We start from the raw sequence: 20581 nt of genomic DNA, 5'->3' as shown, positions 1-20581 counted from the left end.
AAATATTATATAAATTAATCAATATACACTCACAAGTTCATAATTTAACTATTAGAGTAATTACCCAACCCAAATTGGAAGATTCCTAAAATTCTCCCCCGGGACCACGTGCCCGGATTCCGGAAATATTGGTAGATAAATGTTAGCCATAACCCCACGAACTCAAATATATAATTTTCACCCAATTCCATAATTATTTTCGTGGTTAGAATCTATTTTTATCGAAATTTAGGTTTTTCAACTAAACCCATAATTTCCACAACTTTACATGTTAATACCCATAATCTATATATTAAACTTACCTGGGTAGGAATTACTTACCTTCAATAGCAAGGTGAAAACCCCTCTCTAAGAAGCCCTAAAATTGTCCAACAAAAGAGATAAATGAACAAAATAGCCAAAATCCAGACATTAATAAAGTCTCTGCCCAGCTGCCCCTTCTTCGCGAACGCGCAAAGGGACCCGCGATCGCGAAGGCAAAGGGACTCACGATCGCGATTGCGATCGGGAACACGATAGGGTCCTCGCGATCGCGAAGGCTAGGCCAGCCCAAGCATCGCGAAGAGCAATGTCCCACAGACCCCTTAGCCCAAAATCCTTCTACGCAGACGCGACAAGGCCATCGCGAACGCGAAGGCCACGGGTCCTAAAGCTTCGCTAACAAGGACTCATCTTCGCGAACGCGAAGAGAAAAAGGTCCATTACCCCAAATCCTTCATCGCGAATGCAAGGGTCCTTCCATGTTCGCGAAGCACCAAAAATTTTGGACTTAGCTCCGGGCGGTCCGAAACGCACCCGAGCCCCCGAGACCCCGTCCAACTGCACCAACAAGTCCATAAATATAATACGGACCTGCTTGAACTCTTGAAACTCGTAAAACAACAACGAAACTAAGAATCATACCCCAAAACTAAATTGAATCAAATTATGAGCTTCAAGTTTTCAACTTGCTCCGAACGCGCCAAATCATAGTTAGACTACTCGGAATGACACCAAATTTTGTGTGCAAGTCTTAAATCACCATACAGAACTACTACCAGGCTCGGAATCCCAAACGGACATGGATAACACCAAAGCCTACTCCAAACCAAACTTAAAGAACTTGAAATCCTTCAATACACCAACTTTCAATATTAAGCGCCGAAATGCTCCCTGCTTATCCGAAACCCAATCCGAACATACACCCAAGTCCAAAATTATCATAAAACCTATTGAGACTGTCAAATCCCTGTTCCATGGTCGTTTACTAAAAATATTGACCCAAGTCAAACTTAACTCTTATAACCAATAATAAGGAACTAAGTGTTCCGATTTCAGCCCGAACCCTTCCTAACCCGAATTAACCATCCCCCGCAAGTCATAAAATAGTAAAAGCATATACGAGGAGTCTTATTTATTAGAACGGGGATCTAGAAAGTAAAACGATCGGTCGACCCATTACAAGGATAAAGGTCATTGCAGATCGATGAAAACTATGAAGTTTATGTGAACATGAACACATAACAACTCTAACATGTAGACTGTTGGAAACTCAAGAATAAAGACTAGAAAGAATCAATTAATGGTTTGACCAATCATCAATTAAAGACTCAAAGCAGGACAAATAATCACAAGAAGATGTTAAACTAACAGAACATAAACATTACCATACTGAACACCATATATTAGTTGTTATACTCAGGGTATAACTAGCATATTTGTAGCATCCAAAAGAGATGAACAATAGAGAAGAATGAGAGAAGTGCTGACCTTTTTGAGAGCAGCAGACCAAATGAGAGCTCTTTATCAGTTGCTTAAGACCCCAAAAACCTCAAATTTGAACTAGCGACAGTACTCAGCAAACGAAAAGAAAAGAAACAGTAAGAAAACCTAGAGCTTTGAACTCTAAATTTCTTAGATGATAGACAATGTTTGTGTTTGTGTGTGTGTTTCTCTTCAGTGTTAGGTGGTTGGTCGTGTTAGGTGAGAGCATTTAAGGCTCCTATTTATAGTGGCTATTGAAGCCTCTAGGGTTTTAAAGGATTTAAATAAGATAGTGGAAGATGATGATGGTCGAGTGATGATAGCAAAGCAGAGGTAAAATCAGAGAACACAGGGGGAAAAATAGTGATGAGCTTACCGGAGAGGAGAGAAATCCGTTGAAGGAAAGGACCTTCGGATAAAGCTTCAATGTCCAGAGGTCACTGCGTTTGACCTCTGGACCTCGAATAACCATGATTAGATTCTGAGATATGCTCATGTATGCCATAGATTTAACAAAAACAGAGGAGATTTCAGAGATTTGACCCTTGCACGATTGGTCTAGGGTTTTTGGGTTTAGGGTTTTTAATATCTATCAACGAGAATGGAAAGAAAACAACTTTCTTCGTAGACCAGAGACAAAACGAGCGATTCTCTGAGTTTGATTTGATCGCAAAGACGGAATGTTGTTTGAAGCTTGAGAGATTAGACTCTGATGATCTATTTAGTTAACAAAAGGGGAAATAACAACGAGATTCTGGCTAGGGAAGCAAGAAAGGATGATTTGATTAGAGCTTTCACGACCTTGCACAGATTTGTGCAAGGTTTTGTTCATTGATGTTCATGGCGTTTTGAGAGAAAAGAGAGCAAAAGAGGAAATGAGGGTGGCCATATGAGTGAGGGAAATGATTAGTGTTTCTGAGTGAGACCATCCGGTCTTTGGGTTAAGAATGAGGGAATTGATTTGGGCCATTGATCTTTTAGATCAACAGTCCTAATATTTTAGGACTAAAACATTTTAAATGAGGTAATATGAGGGTTGTCGGATCTCTAGGTTTGGACGACTGAGATTGCGTCTTATAAGACTAAAGAAAAAATAGAAAAATGAGGATTAAATGCGGACCGTTGATAGGATCAACCAATGGTCCGGATTCATTTGTCTTTTCTTTCTGAGGGTGGGAGACAGGTGATGTGGCGTGATCTCGTTGGTGCAGATGAGGATCACTTGGATTGCCAAGGTGGAGAGATAGGAATTGGGTCTGGGTTAGATTTGGCTTTGGGCTTGATGATTGGGCTGAAATTCATTCAAAGAATAGCCACCCCATGTTTAATTAAGGAATTCCAGTTACAGCCCTTTAGCCTTTTACCCTTTTGAAATTAATTTAAATAAACTTAATTATTTTCAATAAAATGCAGTAAAATTATAATTATTAAATACTACTAATTGTTGCACTTAATTATTTGTAAAAATAGTTTATTTTTTCTAAATTGTAACACTAATTTTGAATTTTCACATAGTAATCTAATTAACCAGAAATTAAAGAGTAATTTATTAAATTAATTATAGAACCTACGTGTAGAAATTATTTTAATAATCCTAAAATAGTGAATATATTTGTGATTACAGAATGTCAATGCTATGTGATTAATTTTAAAACTAATGCTTGGTTAATTTGTGAAAAATAGATATTCATTAATGGAAAATACTTTGAAAACATTTAATGTAAATTATTAAGTATAAATAAATTAATTTAAAAGGGAAGGGTCAAAATTGGCCATCAACAATCACGTCCAAAACTCATCCAAGCCCTCGGGACTCCAAACCAAACATCCACACAAGTCTAAAATATCATACGAACTCGCTTGTGGGATCAAAACAAAAGAATAACATCTAGAACTACGAATCGAATATCAAAACACATGAATTTCAAAGTAAACTTCAAGAACTTCTAGAATTGGAACCAAAGTTCTGAATAATATCAAATCAACTCCAAATGATACCAAATTTTGCATAAAAGTTCTAAATAGCATAACGAAACTATTCCAAGTCCCAAAACACAAATCTGAACCTGATAGCCAAAATGTCAACCTACGATCAAACTTCTAAACTTCAAATTGCCAATTTTCGGTAAAACAACGCAAATCAACTTGCGGACTTCCGAATATGATTTTGGGCATACATCCAAGTCCAAAAACACGATACGAAGCTATCGAAGCAATCAAAATACCGCTCCGAGGTCATTTTTACAAAAGTCAAACATTGGTCAACAAAATCAACTTAAAATTCTAAGCCAAAAATCAAGGGGTCCAAATCAACCCGAAATCTTTCCGAAACGAAATTAACCAACCCCGCAAGTCATAAAACCATAAATGCACATGTGTAAAGCATCAGAAGGAAAACGGGGAGCAAATACACAAAATGACTGGTCGGGTCGTTTCATTCTCCCCCTCTTAAAACAAACGTTCATCCTCGAATGTGCATAGAGACATACCCGAAGTGATAAAAAGGTGAGGATAATGACTCTGCATGTCATGCTCAGTCTCCTAGGTCGCCTCCTCGACAGGATGATCCCTCCATTGAACCTTCACTAAAGCAATACTCTTTGACCTCAACTTTCTAACCTACTTGTCCAAGATAGCCACCGACTCCTCAACATAAGTCAAATCCTTGTTCAATTGGACTGAGCTAAAATCCAATACATGGGATAGATCAGCGTAATACTTCCAGAGCGTAGAAACATGGAGCACTAGGTGAAACACCGATTGGCTGGGTGGCAATGCAAGCTTGTAGGCCACTTCACCAACTCTCTCAAGGATCCCAAAAGGACCGATGTACCTAGTGCTCAACTTGCCCTTCTTCTCGAACCTCTTCACGCCCTTTATGGGTGAGACCCGCAGAAAAACTCTCTCTCCCACCATGAATGCTACATCATGAGACTTCCGATCAGCATAACTCTTCTGTCTAGACTTGGCTGTACGAAGCCGATCCTTAATCAACTTGACATTCTCTAAGGCATCTCAAACAAAATTTGTGCCCAACAACCTACCCTCTCCCGGCATAAACCAACCAACTGGATACTCAATTAGTAGTTGTTGTTGTAGAAGAACTCTACAAGCGGCAAGAATTGATCCCAAGAACCCCTGAAATCCATAACACATGCATGAAGCATATCCTCTAAAATCTGGATGGTGTGCTCGGACTGCCCGTCCGTCTGGGGGTGAAATGTTGTACTCAACTTAACCCATGTGCCTAACTCATGCTGTAAAGACCTCCAGAAACACGATGTGAACTACGTACCTTGATCAGAGACAATAGATATTGGCACACTGTGGAGACGAACAATCTCACGGATATAGACCTGAGCTAACTGCTCGAAAGAATAGGTAGTCACCACTGGGATGAAATGAGCCGACTTGGTCAACCTATCTATAATAACCATACTGCGTCAAATTTCATCCAAGTCCGTGGGAGCCCAACAACGAAGTCCATGGTAACACGCTCCTATTTCCACTCAGGAATCTCAAGTCTTTGAAGTAAATCACCCGGCCTCTGATGCTTGTACTTCACCTATTGACAGTTTAGGTACCAAGCTACTTACTCCACTATATCATTCTTAATTCTCCTTCACCAGTAGTGTTGCCTCAAATCCTGATACATCTTAGCAGCACTCGGATGAATAGAGTACCGTGAATTATGGGCCTCCTCAAGAATCAGCTCACGCAACCCATCCATATTGGGCACACATAGCTGGCCCTGCATCTGCAACACCCCATCATCTCCAATAGAAACATCATTGGAATCGCAGTGTTGTACTGTGTCCTTAAGGATAAGCCAATAGGAGTCATCATACTGACGCTCTCTGATGCGCTCATATAAGGAAGACCGAGAAACCACACAACCAAGAACCCGGTTGGGCTCCGAAACATCCAATCTAACAAACTGATTAGCCAAGATCTGAACATCCAGGGCTAGTGGCCTCTCTGCTACCGGTAGATATGCCAAACTGCCCAAACTCTCCGCCTTTCTACTCAAGGCATCGACCACCATGTTTGCCTTCCTGGGATGATATAAAATAGTGATATCATAGTCTTTAAGCAACTCTAACCAACTTCGCTGCCGCAAGTTAAGATCATTCTGCTTGAACGAATGCTGGAGACTCCGGTCTTCAGTATAGACCTCATATGGAACATCGTACAAATAGTGCCGTCAAATCTTCAATGCATGAACAATAGCTTCCAATTCCAAGTCGTGCAAAGGATAATTCTTCTTATGAACCTTCACCTACCAAGACATGTAGGCGATTACCCTATCATCTTGCATGAACACCGAACCAAGCCCAATGCCTGACGCATCACAATACATAGTGTAACACCCCGAGCTCGTAGGAAACACCAACACCTAGGCTATAATCAAAGTAGTCTCCAACTCTTGAGCCATGCTGAATCTAATACCATAGTTGAGCCCCTCGATGAATCTGCAAACTCTATCTCGACTGTAGAAACCAAGGCAGGTGCATGTCTGAAAAACTCACTGAAACTAATGGGATACTCTGACACTGTCATAGTAACATGGAGCAACTGCTCAAACTTCGTGTTCCGTGCATTTCGAATGGTCTGGGGAACAAACTCTCTCAAGAACATCTCTGAAAACAATAGCCTATGTGAGTGAAGCTGCATCGGCTGGGCTACCCTCCTCGTAATCCTGCCAACATTGATACGCTGTTCCTGACAGCTGGAATATAGTAAAACAACTCCGCTCGTCTCTACAATACCCATGGTGCAGAGAATACGATGGCATTTCTCTAGAAAACCATGTGCATCCTCGATAGCTAGACCACTGTAAGTAGGAGGATGATACTTATTTAACCTCTTAAGTCTCAACTGCTCCTCCTCAGATGCCACTGCCCTAACCTCGGGCTGAATCGGAATAATCGGATGCATTAGCATAAATCCCGATACTTGATCACCTAGGTTCGCTTCTCAAGAGTACGAGCTGCGGGAGTCTGGGCTTCTACCTCGGCCTGAGATGTAGCTGACGCGAAGGGAATCAATCCCGCCTGAGCCAGAGTGCCGAACATGCTCATAAACTATGATAGGGTCTCCTGATGTGCAAGGTTGACAATAGGCACCTCGGGTGCCTGTCCCCCAACCGGAGCTACTGGTGGCTCCTTAGTCGCTGCTCGGGCAAGTGCTCTAGCTGCACCACGTGCCCCTCCTCGGCCTCTGCCCCAGCCCCGACCCCTCGCGGCTTTAGTAGGGGGAACGGGTGTTTGATTGTTTGATCCGGCAGTGTGTGTCCTCGCCATCTGTGAGAGAATAGAAAGACAAGAATTCAGATTTTGAAGTCAACCAATTCGCATGATAAGGAGTCAAAGAAGTGAAATTTTCTAATAGTTCCGTAGCCTCTCAAAGATAATTACGAATGTCTCTGTGCGAATCCGCAAGACTCTACTAAACTTGCTTATGACTCATAACACCTTTGAACCTATAGCTTTAATTCCAAGTTGTCACGACCACAATTTGTCACCTTACGATGTCGTGATGGCACCTAGTCTTTAAGACTGGGTAAGCCTAACATTTAATAATAGCTTAACACAAATAACCAAACTAAGATGCTATTATAAGATCGATAAGCTCATATTCATTCCCAAAATAGAACATTAACAACAAATTCCAAAAAAAAGGTGGAATTGAGTCAAAAACTGTACAGAATTTTCTACAACCTCTACAACATTGGTTGATAAAGGAATAACAGAAATAAGAAGATAACGGAAGGTGACCCAGAGACCTGCAGACATAGGGCAGGTATACCTGGAAGTCTCTAGAAAAATAGCTAACAAATCAATAACTAGTGTCCAGCACAGGCAGAGGTACGTGCATCTGCACAAAAATATGCAGCATCATAGTATGAGCACACCACAACGGTACCAGTAAGTATCAAGCCTAACCTCGGTAGAGTATTGACGAGGTAAGGTCAAGACACCTACTAGGATAAAAGAGAACTCAAAGAGTACAACATAGTTTAAATATATAAGGCGAGGAAGTAAATGACATGTAAACAGTTCAATAATGTAAGCTAACAACAGAAGTTTAAGCGGCAAAGACAACAAATAGTAAACACGTGATGAAACAACAAGGAAACAAATACGGGTAATTTCAAGTAAGTCAATGAAGAAACAACAAGAACTATTCAACCCGCAAGCCTTTTTAACATAAAGTGCACAACAAGAAATCACAACCGAGGTACCGCCTTGTTTTCACATTTCACAATTTCAATAACATTCTTTCCTTATATCACCATGTGAGCCTTACATTTAGTTTTGAAAATTATTTTTTTCCCGAAATAGATACACGCGTTTTAGCCCACCATATCTTACCATGCAGCTTCAAGTAGTTCCCCTACTAGCAACACGCGTATCAAGCCCACCTTATCTCACTGCATGCCTATCAACACCTAGCCTTGTACCACCGAATGCATATCAATATCACAACATAATCACAACTCGTACCACAAGTGCCCATATGTCACAACTTGACAAAAGATCAACAATACCAATGTTTTCACAACAAATAGCTAATGGCTCAATCACAATTTATGCAATAATCTCACTAACAACAAGATGAATGAGGAATAGTAAACAAAGAAAAATACCTCAACAATTAACAACTTCACCTCAATGTGATAGCGGCTTTTACAACTAAGTCTAAACCGGTCAAATGACACATATAACCCGTATACTCACTCATCACCTTGCTACACGACTTTCACGTACACAAAGAGCACAATAAATCCAAATCCTAAGGGGTAGTTCCCCCACACAAAGTTAGGCATGATACTTACCTCCATTACGCCAACTCAACACTCGAAAATATTTCCCCCCTAACATTTGCCTCCACACGGCTCAATAACATCAAAAAATGCAAGAGAAATCAATTACAATAGATAAAGCTATGATCTTTATACCTTTCTCAAAAAAGTCAACAAAAGTAAACCCCGAGCTCGCCCGGTCAAAACCCGGGTTCAAGGGTAGATTTCGACTACCCACAACCTCACGAGTCCATATATGTAACGACCCGACCAGTTATTTTGAGCTTTAGCAATATGTTCAGTGGTTTGGGGTCTTGAGTGCCTTCATATTGTGTAACATGACTTGCGTGCATGGTCGGATATTATTTTCGGATGTCTAAGGATGTATTTGGATGAGTTATTCTTACTTTAGAAGCTTAAATTGAAAATATTGACCGACGTTTGACTTTTGTAGAAACGACCCCGGAACGGTGTTTTGATGACTCCGATAGGGTCGTAATTTTGGACTTGGGCATATGCCCGGAATCGAATTTAGTGGCTCGTAGGTTGATTTGTATTATTTTGACGAAGATTGGCAACATGAGGTTTAGAAGTTTGATTGTAGGTTGACTTCATAGCTATCGTGTTTGGATTTTTGTTTCAGGACTTGGAATAGGTGCATTTTGTTATTTGGAACTTGTTTGCAAAGTTTGGCGTCATTTTGAATTGATTTGATAGGAATCGTACACGCGGTTGTATTTTTAGACTTGTATTGATGTTTGGTTTGGAGCCTCCAGGGTTCGGGTGAGTTTCCGACGCGATTCAGAGTGTTTGATAGAGTTCAAATTCTACTGGTTTTGGACAGGTGCTTCAGGTCTCGCATTTGTGAGATTTGGCTGGGGTCTTCTAGGTTCGCATTTGCGAATATTTTGTTAGATTTTGCGATGGGGCTTTGGGCTAGGTAGTGGTTGCATTTGTGATCTATTTTAGTGCTTTTGCGATATGTCCACAATTCGCATTTTTGAACTATTCGTCGCATTAGTGACAAAAGCAGGTGTGTGAAGGCATTCGCTTTTGAGATCATTTCCTCGTATTTGCAAATCGTATGTTGCATTTGCGACACATGCGATTGGACATAAGAGCTAAGGGACGGGATTTTAGTCTCATTTTCATAACTTTGAACGCTAGGCTCTGTAGGAGGCGACTTTGAAGAGGGATTTTCATCTAGAATCATTGGATAAGTGATTTTGATCAATTTTCAACTATTTTACATGATTATATACGAGATTTAACAACAATGTTATGAGAATAAAAGTAAAATTTTGAGAAACTTTGTCTACGTTTGGAAAAATGAGATTTAGTGTATTGATATTTGTTTGTGGATTATAACTCTAGTTTTGATGTATTGAAGCATTTTTGGATGATTTAATTATTGCATCTATATTTACTTGTTTATGTAATCGAGAGAGGCTTAACTTGGGATATCTTTGCATTATATTGTTGATTGAGTTCATTAATTCTTCTTAGTAATCGGAAGAGGCTTGTTGAATCATTGATTAAACTTAGTTAGGAGGTTAATCGAGAGAGGTTGTCCTAAAGACCAATCCACTACGCATTCTTGCATATCTTTATAGTGCTTAAATTGGTTCATCTTGTGAGGTTGAGACTTAATCGAGACAGGAGTTTCTGCTGAACATGTGAACTAATAATTGAGTGAATTCGAGAGACTCACTTAAATATTAGAAGTGAATTATCTAGAGTTAGATCCCAACAATTATCTTGCACCTATCCTATCAAACCCTATCTTCTCCCACTGATAACCTTCTATGCTTAGTCCTAGTTTCGAGTGTCATTAGTCAATAGCCTTAGATTCTTAGTTAATTTTAGTATTCATCATATAAATATCAATTGTTGATCCTCTTGGATAGCAATCAAGCTAGAAACTACGAGAATACTATTTAAATCCAATCCATATGGATACGATATTATACTATACTATATTTGATTAGCGAGCATAATTTACGTGTGTGTTATGCGTTCGTCAATGAACCATCTCGATCCGTCTAGCAATCTCTATAGTCCTCTGCAAAGAAATATCATATCTCATCTCCTTGGCCATCTGTAGCCGGATAGTGAAAGTGAGCCCATCAATGAATCTCCTCACTCTCTCCCTCTCAGTAGGGAGAAATATAATGGCGTGGCGAGTTAGGTCCACAAATCGAGTCACATACTGGGTAACAATCATGCTACCTTGTTGAAGGCACTCAAACTGCCTGCAGTACTCCTTTCTCAGGGTGAAAGGAATGAACTTCTCTAGAAATATCAGTGAAAATTGATCCCAGGTAAGTGAAGGTGAACCAGCTGGTCCAGTCAACACATAATCTCTCCACCATCCCTTTGCACAACCGGTCATCTGGAACACTACAAAGTTGACCTCATTGGTCCCAATAATACCCATGTTGCTCAACACATCATGGCAACTGTCCAAGTAATCTTGTGGATCCTCAGAAGGTGCACCACTAAATGAACAGGAAAGAGCTTGGTAAACTTATCCAGCCTCAACAAGGCCTTAGAAGACATAACGGGCCTATCCCCTGCCAGTGCCACAACAACTGGCTAAACTACCCTAACTGGATGGGCTGCTGGAGTTTGTTATAGGGGAGCCACCTGCTCCTGGGTGTGAGTAGCGGGAGTCTGTGCTCCTTCCTCAGCCCAAGAGACGGCCAGTGCCATCGGAAATACACTGGTCTGGGCCACACTCTCCATAAGGCCCACCAAGCGGACTAGAGCGTTCTGAAGCACTGGAGTGGCTATGAATCCCTCCGAGAACTGAGCTGGTCCGGCGGGTGCATTTTGAGTTGGGACCTCCTCTTCATCATCAATCTCAGGCCTTTAACGCGACCTTGGCCTCGCCCTCTAAAGCGACCTCATCCTCTACCCCTAGTAGTAGCTGCCATATGGGATGCGGCTCCTGTCCGGCTATAGATGTTGTGCATGTTCTCGCCATCTGCGAGAAACAATAATAGAACTGTTCAATCATCAATGATAGAATAAAATCGCATGATAAAGAAGGAGAGAAGTGAAATTTTTCCTAATACTCCATAGCCTCTGGAAGATAAGTACAGACGCCTCTGTACCAATCCTCCAGACTCTACTAAGGTTGCTCATGACTTGTGAGACCTAGGTAACCTAGTGCTCTGATACTAACTTGTCACAACCCGGAATTCCAACCTCGCGGTCGTGATGGCGCCTAACAAGCACTTGCTAGGCAAGCCTACGTGAGATAATTAAATAGCCAAGTTTTAACATTTAAAAGCACAATGATGTCATACAACGAGAAATAGAAACCCAATCTGATACAGTACCAATATAAATCACGTAAAAATATCTACTCCCAAAAATCTGGAGTCACAAATACACGAGCAACTAGAAATCTACAAACAAAGTCTGAAATAAATATAACTCTTTCGAAAGAAATGAACGGTAAAAGTGGGAAAAGGAAGGGGACTTCAAGGTCTGCGGATGCCGACAGATCTACCTCGAGTCTCTGTAAGTAGAGGTCCAAGATGACGCACCTCATGCACGGGGGTCAATACCTGTATCTGCACAAAAAGTGCAGAAGTATAATATGAGTACAACTGACCCAATGTACTCCGTAACTGTGGAGCCTATCCTCGATGAGGTAGCGACGAGGCTATGATAGGACCCCTGCGTTAATTAACTTGTACAAGTATATATAACGCACAGTAATAATAGAGAATGGTAACGTACAAACTGGGAGGGGACATGCAAGAAGGGGAAAAAAATAACAACTACGACAAGAATTAAATCACGAAGTAACCAAGTAAATCACTAACCGGTAAATCAGTTAAGCCAATGATATGAAAATGGCACAGCATCACTCTTCGTGCTTTCGCTCTCATCATTACCATGTAATAATGAATAAGTGAGATGAATGGCACAGCATCACCCTTCGTGTTTTTACTGTCTTCCTCACCATGCAATAATGAATAAATGAGATAAATGGCACGGCATCACCCTTCGTGCTTTTACTCTCTTTCTCACTGTGTAATAATGAATAATTGAGATAAATGGCACGGCATCACCCTTCGTGCTTTTAATCTCGTCCTTACCATGTAATATTAATAATATAAATGCAATGGTACGTCATCACCCTTCGTACTTTTATATTCCTCCTCACCATATAACAATGATAAGATGAATTTGAGTAATAAATAATGTGGAGAATATATTTAACATCAAATATGATGTCAAGATACCAAACTTCAACTTCCAGAAATATTTGCTAATTATAAAAGGGAAATATTTACGAGATAAATAGTCAAAGAAATAATAATCTTACCTAAATATGGATATCATAATTAACATAGCAATAAAATACAAAGAAACGAGTTTCACCCGCATGCTTTAACCCAATAACAACGCATAAGTACTTGTCACCTCACATATACGTTGTTCCCACACATAAAACATGTAGCAAAATGAATAATAAGTCCTAATCTCTCAAGTCAAAGTTAACCACGATACTTACCTCGCTCCACAATCAAATCAAAGATCAACCGGTGACTTTCCCCTAAAACTTTCCTCCAAATCAATCGAATCTAACCAAATATAGTTCAAACAATTCAAAATAAGCTTTAGAAACTACCCACAAGTGAAAAAGATTTAATCTTTAATTATTTTGGAAAAATTCAACAAAAGTCAACCCCGGGCTCGCTTGGTAAAAACCCGAGATTTGGACCAAAACTCAATTACCCATTCACCCTCGAGCCCGATTATGTGATTAGTTTCGAAATCTGACCTCAATTTGAGATCTAAATCTCAATTTCTCAAAATCCACAATTTCTACCTAAATCCCTAATTTCTACCATGAACAAACATAGATTAAAGGTTAGAAATCAATGGTTTTTGATGGAAATGGGGGAAAACGAGTTAAAATTATGAAGTTAGGATGAAATTTCTCTTCAAAATCGCCTCTAGGCCTAGCTCAAACATGGTAATGGTGAAAAATGGGTTAAATCCCAACTTTGGGATATTTAAGTCACTGGGCATCCGGACATCTTCGTGTTCACGAAGGGCCTGACATGTTAGCGATGTCCAGAAGCTAGAATGGCCTACATGTTTGCGAGCTAGGGCTGGCATTCACAAAGAGTAACAGTCATGTCCCTTCCCAGGCCACCTTAACCCTACGCGTTCGCGACTGGCTGGTCGCGTTCGTGAAAGTGTAATAACATCATACGAACTCTCTCATGCGATCAAAACACCAAAATAATACCTAAAACTATGAATCGCACATCAAAATGCATGAAATTTTAAAAGAAACTTAAGAACTTTCAAATTTATAACCGAACGTCCTAATCACGTCAAATCAACTCCGTTTTGCACCAAATTTTACACACAAGTCATAAATAGTGAAATGAACCTATATAAAGTTTCGGAACCAAAATCCTAACCCAGTAGCAACAAAGTCAGCACACGGTCAAATTTAGGAATTCTTTAAGCCCTCAAATTACTAGTTTTCAACAAATCACGCTAAATCAAGTTAGGGACTTCCAAATTGAATTTTGAGTATGCGCCCAAGTCCCAAATCATGATATGGACCCATCGGGACCGTCAAAAACTAATCCGGGTCCGTTTATACAAAATGTTGACCGAAATCAACTCAAATTATTTTCAAGGCTAAAATTCACATTTTCTTTAATTTTTCACATAAAAGATTTCCGAAAAAAGACACGGACTGCGTACACAAATCAAGGAATGATAAAACGGAGCTAGAGGTCTCCGAACATGGAATTAAAGGCTAAAACCCAAAATGACCTATCGGGTCATCACATCTGTCGATTCGGAATTTCAGAATCAATCATAACTGATAATGCAGCCAATCTCAATAGCGATCTCATGAGGGAAATTTGCAAGACGTTCAAAAGAATCCATTGTAATTCCAGAGCATACATGCCACGGATTAATGGAGCAGGTGAAGCAGCTAACAAAAACATCAAGGGGATCTTGCGAAAGATAGTGATCAATCACCGACAATGGATAGTGATCAATCCCCCATCAAGAGGAAGTTAAGGGGAAATTTGCGCTAATTAATTTAGACGCAATCAAGAGATACTATATTTGAAGACAATAGAGTTAGGTTTTTGTGTAACAGAACTACGCTCGACCGGACTTCCCACGGTGGGATACGTAGGCAACCCACGTAGGGTCTGGTCCCCTTTTCTAATAGAAAATCCAAATACCATTTTCTTGGATTCGGAACGACTGCATGATTTGATTTCCTTTGGTAGGGATAGGTAGGCAATCCATGTCGGATTCAGTCTTCCAATCGAACTACGTTTTGGCCTGATTCTATTTTGGATACATAGGCCTTCTGAGTCAAACTCGGTCATATCATTTCTTTCATCATTTTGCATATATTGTAATCGAACTATGTTTTGACCTGATTTTGTTTGGATACATAGGCTGCCTGAGTCAGGCTAGGTCATTTCAATATTTTCATTTACTTATACCTGATCTGATTCCATTGGATACGTAGGCAACCTGAAAAGTTTCGGTCATCGCCCTAGGAAAGCCTTTGTAATGCATTGTCTAGATTAGTAAATGATCGCATCAGCAAGGAAGTTACATCTTTAAGGGCATATACAGGAAGCACTATCAGTAAAGCAGAGTCATCAAGAAATAATACTCGCATTGAGGAAAGCATCAAAACATGTCATAATCCAGAACGACAACGTTTGTCATAAACATAAATGATTTTTAAAAAACAAAAACAACTTTTAAGAAAAACACTACTTTTCTGCCTACCGAAAATCATGGCATAATCCACCAGATTCAGGGAATGGACAGGCTCGTGATCAACACAAATCAACGCCCCTCCCCTACTAAGAATTTTTCCTTGAGCGCAGGATTGACTAGAATTAAATGGTGCCAGATAACACTGGAATCAAAGCCATACCTTATACAACTTCATGAGCTCTCAATCCTTCTGAATTATTCAATTTGTTTCAGTCTCATATACCTAAGGACTAACTTTGGATTCTTTGAAGGTGTCCATGAGCCAAAACTCCTTGTATATATCGTACTGACCGCTCTTCCAATCGGAGCACCTTGTACATATCAAATCATTCGCTTCGCAAATCGGAGCATCATGTACATATCAAATCGTCCGCTCTGCCAATCAGAGCAGCTCGTACATATCAAATCATCAACTATGCCAATCGGACCACCTCGTACAGATTGTGTCGTCACTCCGCCAAATCGGAGAGTCCAGATAGATCGTTGCAAACCTCATTGCCAACTTCGCCAATCCTAGGATGGACCATTCAATTTCATCACACGTTTTGCGGATTGACGGCCGCGAATTAGTTCTGCAGTCAAGAGTATCTCTTGGGCATGATCATTTATTTTCCTATTTTGATTGTTTTGACATTTTATTTGTGCAGCTTATATGTCACGCCCCAAAAATCGGGGAGCGAGACCGGTGCTCAACCGAGTGAACTCGACCGAGCAAGCCTGTTAGATTTTCTTCTACCCAACTCATCTATGAATGGAGATAATACATATTTTCATTGATTAGACAAAAAGGTGTTCATGTACACAATACCAATTCATTACCAATAGCTCCCTCATTTTTAACGTCTTAAATAGAACAAGTAATACAACTACAACATAACATAGTTTGTCTTTTCCAGCATCAATACATAACCCACACTATGTCTACGGAGACTCTAAAATATTAAAAAGTACAATAATAGTGCCGGCTATACCTCAAAATACGATAACATATATGAAACAAAAGATGCACAACCCCGGAATGAGATGGGGCTCAACAAGTCAGCTGGGAAGATCGAGCACCACTATCACTGGTCAATATCATCCGCTGTGGAACTACCTGCATCCATTAAAGATGCAGCACCCCCGGTAAAAAGGGCGTTAGTACATGTCGAATAGTATTAGTATGAAAACCAAATATCAATTAAAGAATTCAAAAATACAATATAAATATGATGAACCAGGGCGACAATAGAATATCATAGTTAACCGTTTAAACCAACGCAAGCTTATCAAGAGCTATCATTAATATTTATAGAATTCAAGATGAGATCCTTTGTAACCATTTCCATAGAAAGCGGTCCCGCCGCCTCACCCCAATATATGTGGGTGGAGGTGGAATCACAATACCCATTTTCACACAAAGCAGCCCCGCCGCCTCACCCTAATATATATGCGGGTGGAAGTGTAAACATAACACCCATTTTTACACAAAGCGGCCCTACCGCCTCACCCCAATATATATGTGGGTGGAGATGTAAACACAATACTCATTTTCACACAAAGCGGTCTCGCTGCCTCACCCCAATATATATGCGGGTAAAAATGCATCAACGATACCAATATCTACACAAAGCGGCCTTTCCGCCTCACCCCAATATATATATATATATATATATATATATATATATATGTGTGTGTGTGTGTGTGTGTGTGTGTGTGTGTGTGTGTGTGTGTGTGTGTGTGTGTGTGGTGCAACAACAATACCAAAATCATATACAAAGCGGCCTTGCCGCCTCACCCCAATATATGCGGGTGGAGGTGTAACCCCAATCACATTCTCTACACAGTTTAGCATAATAGTTTTTCACATAAATCACGGCTTAGAATCATAACACGTAGATGCACAATCCATAGTTTGGAACACATCCTCAATTTATAATACAATATCATGAGAGCATTTGAAACACAAATTAAACATATATCTTTGTTACAAAACTTATTCGGAATACTCAACCTGTAATAAATATCTTGGAACTTACAAGGATATTGGGGTTCCAATTCTTAAAGACGAGTTTAGCCAACATACCTCAATTGAGCTTCCTTAAACTCTAAAATGTTCCGAAATTCTTAGCAACTTCAATCTATTTTAGAAATATAACAAACTAGTTAGTATATCAGCGCTTCGCGCGGTCATAAGAGATAGGAGTAATATATTTAATATAATTTTTTTTTACAAAATTAATTGAGTTAAAGAGGATAAATTTTTCATATATATTATATGTGTGCATACGGACGGAATATATATATAGTTCTATAAATGAATCAGATTCCAAATATACATATTTTCTGAATCAATTAACTCTTTGATCTTTTTAAAAGAAGTTTCAAGAAAATTTCATTTCCTTACCCCTAAGAGAAATACGCGTACTTCTTCACCTTTAAATTATCTTCTTTTTTGGCATAAGGTTTATATTAAAGTTGATAGTTTTTCCTCCATATAAGTACTTATTTACTATAATTACGAGTCAATTACAGGCTTCAAGAGTGCTTTGTGTCACACATGTTGCATCATTCTAATATGAAGATAAATTTCGGAATCTTCTAAGAATAAAAGAAGTTAAAATGTAATGTCATATGTGTTAACGAAAACCAAACACGGAGGTCACGCCAAAATCTGAAAGAAAGGAATAGAAAATTTACAAAAAAGAAAAATGTGAAAGACAGGACCAAATGAAATCCATTTCTGTGACTACAAATGACTGAGACTTTCTTAGACAACCTAACTTCTTCTCCTTTAGCATTGACACTGCTTATAGGTGTTTGAAACTGCCAAAATTCCAAACCTCTTCCTTGAACTACATCCAGAAAAGGTTGTAGGCAAGTTGAAATTATTTTACCAATGATGGTTAACGATCAGAGAGGTCACTAAAGGCTCCACGAAAGTCGTGATCTCCACGAAAATCCTAACTAATTTATCAATACACTGATCCAAGATTGACTTTAAAATAGACAGCACTTTGCTTCTCCAATTCATTCGAACTACAGATCTGCCTCATTTTAACAACCTCCTCCACAGAGGCTCAAACAAATTGTAGTTTATATCCATCTCGTACTTCGATCTTTTCACTAATTTTACACCTTCAGACCGCCAGTTACATATCCCTTTCTGACATACTTACCCACTAAATTGCCGTTTTTTCCATATTTTTTATCTCATGATTTTCCTATTTATAACCTCCAGAATTAACAAACTTTTATAAAAGTCCAGCCAAAATTCAGATAAGATACAAATTCTCCTGAAAGTCAAATAAAAAATTTAGATGTAAATCTCAGAAAGGGAAGGTCGCAACTATAAGAAGCTCTAGGAATTTTTTCATGCCTTCTTTACTCAACTTGTTAAAGATTGATTATATCTCTTTATATAATTTTTTGATGGGTAAATAAAAGAAGGAAAACAAACTGCCATGACATCCATATCTGTGTCTACCAAATTAGGAAAAACGAAGAATAAAATGCACCAACGATCATAGCAACATTGAACAAAAGGGTAGCAATAGATGAACGCAATATATGATAAATAGATGAGCGAATGTAGTAAAAATACTAAATCAAATATGAAAAAAATAGTGCTAAAGCTAGTAAGAGAAAAAAAGAAAAACACAAGAAAGATGAGAAGATGATCACCAAAGGAGGCGGCATATGAGCGGTTAGGGAAGAAATGATTCTTTTATTTAATAGTGACGACTTTTGGGATTCTTTTTTATCGGATGTATCCAAAGAGACATGGCTTTTTGACTGTTAATATTAATTAGGATTACAAATGAAAAGATTTAGTGGGGAAATGTTGGAAAATGGAGAAAAAGATAAATACGTTATTTGGCCTATTAGAGGTGCCAAGTCACCTTCTCCAACCATATATATATATATATATATATATATATATATATATATATATATATAGATTGAACCAAAATTAGGAAGATACTCATGGTTCTAACTCATTTGGCCATTTTATCAAACACTAGGTGTGCATTAAGGCTTTAAGGTCCTTTTATGGAGGATTCCATCATCCCACAACCCAATCTTTACCATTTTTAGCTCAACAATCTTCCTACACCCTTTGATAACACATGCATGTAAAATAAATAACTCTCATGCTCAAAAATTATCTTGCTAATTGCCCATTTCTAGACAAAATTCGAAATTGAGGGTTAGGGTGTAGAATCTTATCTTTAGAATGAAGACCTAGTGAGTTTCCTTTCTTAATCTTCCAGAATTTGAGCAAGAATTGAAAAACAATTATTGAGGAACACCTTCTCACTATAGGGCACTCTCTCTCACTCTAAAATGTTAGATTTTAGCTCAAAAATGGCTCAAAGCTTGTATTTAATAAAGTAGGGTCGGGTTTTAAAAACCCAAAAATAAAGCTCCGGAACAATGCGGTCCGCATATCTGCCGCATAATTAGTCTGTCTGGCTAAAATTTGTCTGGGTCTGCGGTCACTATGCGGCCCGCAAATCTGTTCTACGGTCGCATAATGTACCGCAGAACGGTTCTGCGGTCGCATAGTGCACCGCAGAATCTCCCTCCGAAAAATCTCAAAGCGGGATATATGACAAGAGTGCGGCCTGCGAAGTGGTTATGCGGTCGCATAATGGCCGCGAAATTGACATCAAAATGACCCAGAAAACTGACTTACTGTGTGACCATTCTGCGGTCCGCAGAGTGGTTCTGCGGTTGCAGAATACGCCGTAGTAATGCCTACTTCTGCCCAACATTTTCTTCAACTCCCCAGCACACTGTTCAATCCAAAAAGTCCGAACCGCAGCGAGCTTGCGAGCCGTAAAGAATTTTTACTATTATTAACCTCTACGCCTGCCCCGGCATCACAGAACCCCAATTTTTAGGAAAACTTTCACGGGGCCTTACATTATATGCATTTTTAAATTCTTGTTTTGTTCAAATTCAAAGTCAAATACTCCCATCGCATGGAGATTAAAAGTCAAAGACAAATACTCCCATCACGCAGAGATTCAAATTCAAAGTCAAATATTCCCATCACGAAGAAATTCAAATTCAAAGTCGAATACTCCCATCACGTGGAGATTCAAATTCAAAGTCTAATACTTTGACAACTTCAGAATGGTACACAGCCTGAAAAACATTCAAAGTCAGTCCAAACATCCCTTCCCCGACATCCCAAATAATGCTCCAGAGTTCGAATACCCAATCCAGCCTAATACCCAAACAATTGGC

The 20581-nt window shown here is 39.3% G+C and overlaps 1 protein-coding gene and 1 long non-coding RNA gene across 2 annotated transcripts; both read right to left on the bottom strand.

The window, feature by feature from the left end:
* Positions 1 to 10568: 10568 nt before the first annotated feature.
* On the bottom strand, positions 10569 to 10985 carry LOC138901363 (uncharacterized). The gene has a single exon (XM_070189118.1). It carries the CDS (start codon positions 10983 to 10985, stop codon positions 10569 to 10571), a length of 417 nt encoding a protein of 138 aa, XP_070045219.1.
* Positions 10986 to 16176: 5191 nt separating this feature from the next.
* On the bottom strand, positions 16177 to 19175 carry LOC138900871 (uncharacterized). The gene is made up of 3 exons (XR_011412185.1): positions 19010 to 19175; positions 17412 to 17466; positions 16177 to 16442 (listed from the first exon to the last, which is right to left on the bottom strand). It is a non-coding gene; the product is annotated as an uncharacterized lncRNA (long non-coding RNA).
* Between the last annotated feature and the right edge of the window lie 1406 nt (positions 19176 to 20581).

Source organism: Nicotiana tomentosiformis, chromosome 11, assembly GCF_000390325.3.
Source record: "Nicotiana tomentosiformis chromosome 11, ASM39032v3, whole genome shotgun sequence".
NCBI lineage: Eukaryota > Viridiplantae > Streptophyta > Magnoliopsida > Solanales > Solanaceae > Nicotiana > Nicotiana tomentosiformis.
Note: the sequence above shows the minus strand (reverse complement) of the source record. Positions and strands in the feature narration are given on the sequence as shown.

Excerpts from the sequence above, each read along its gene's own strand:
- LOC138901363 (XM_070189118.1), bottom strand. The coding sequence starts at position 10,985 with ATGGGTATTATTGGGACCAATGAGGTCAACTTTGTAGTGTTCCAGATG.